The 1102-nt window shown below is 76.9% G+C and overlaps 1 protein-coding gene across 1 annotated transcript in view; it reads right to left on the bottom strand.

Annotated features, from left to right (window-relative positions):
• Nucleotides 1-21: 21 nt before the first annotated feature.
• FJX1 (four jointed box 1) overlaps nt 22-1102 on the bottom strand; it is a 5068-nt gene continuing 3987 nt past the window's right edge. Inside the window, exon 2 of the mRNA XM_026055584.1 lies at nt 22-1095. Within this exon, the coding sequence (XP_025911369.1) occupies nt 22-1095 (1074 nt within the window). The remainder of the gene's footprint in view (nt 1096-1102) is intronic.

A 1102-nucleotide genomic window follows, 5' to 3' on the forward strand; every position in this document is an offset into this window, starting at 1 on the left:
GGGCCGGTGCGCGGCGGCCCCTCAGAGCGCGGCGGCCTGGGCGCGGCAGTGGGCGATGTGGCGGTGCACGAAGTCGACGCGGGCCTGCAGCAGCTCCGCCTGCCGCTCGGAGAGGAAGCCGAGGCGCGCCCAGAGCGGCTCCCGCGCCCGGTAGCGCCGGCGCAGCTCGGCGGCGGCGCTGCGGCGGCGGTGGAGCTCGGCGACGCGCTGCGCCGTGCCCTCGCGGAAGACGCAGACGGAGCGGAGCAGCGGCTCGTTGTAGGGGTCCCACATGGCGAGGAGGCGGTAGCCGTGCACCAGCCCCGCCTCGTTGTCCATGAAGACGAGCCCGCCGTCGGGGGCGCGGAGCAGGTTGCTGGTGGCGCGGCGCATGACGCGCGGGTCCCACTGCAGGCTGAAGAGGTTGCTCACCAGGCGGTCGAAGTTGGCCGTCAGGTAGTCGAAGAGGATGAGGTCGCTCCACTGCACCAGCTCCACCAGCTGCGAGGGCGGCAGGGCGCCCAGCTCCCCCGCCGAGAGCGGCTGCAGCCGCCGGCCGGCGCCCGCCTCGGCGCCCCAGGGCGCGGGGGCCACCACGTCGGTGAGGTTGTCCACCCAGCGGGTGAGGCTGACCACGGCGCCCTCGGCCCAGTGCGAGCCGCGCAGCTCCTCCCGCACCGGCTCCCACTGCCGCCCGCGGGCCTCCACGAGGGACAGCGCCATGGGCGGCAGGCGCTCCTGCATGCCCAGCACCCCGGCCAGGTGGTAGGAGAGCGCCTCGCCCTGGATCTGCTCCGGGTTGATGCCGTAGCGGACGCAGGCGCGGCTCCCGTCCGACAGCCGCGCCAGCCGGTTGGAGCTGCGCCCGCAGCCGCCCCGCTCCAGCGAGGCCACGCGGGCGGCGCGGGCCGCCGACAGCCACGCCGCCGCCTCCTCCGCCGCGAAGCCCGACGGCACCTGCTCCTCCAGCTCCCGGCTCCAGAAGATGCCCCGCTGCACCGGAGAGGCGGCTCCCGCCGGCGGCGGGCCGGGAGGAGGGGTCCGCCCTTCGGCCGCCCGCTCCTCCCGGCCCGGCACCGCCAGCAGCGCCCGGAAAGTTTTCTGTCCGCCGCGGGACTCGCCC

Source organism: Apteryx rowi, unplaced genomic scaffold (assembly GCF_003343035.1).
Source record: "Apteryx rowi isolate R43461 unplaced genomic scaffold, aptRow1 scaffold_124, whole genome shotgun sequence".
Lineage (NCBI taxonomy): Eukaryota > Metazoa > Chordata > Aves > Apterygiformes > Apterygidae > Apteryx > Apteryx rowi.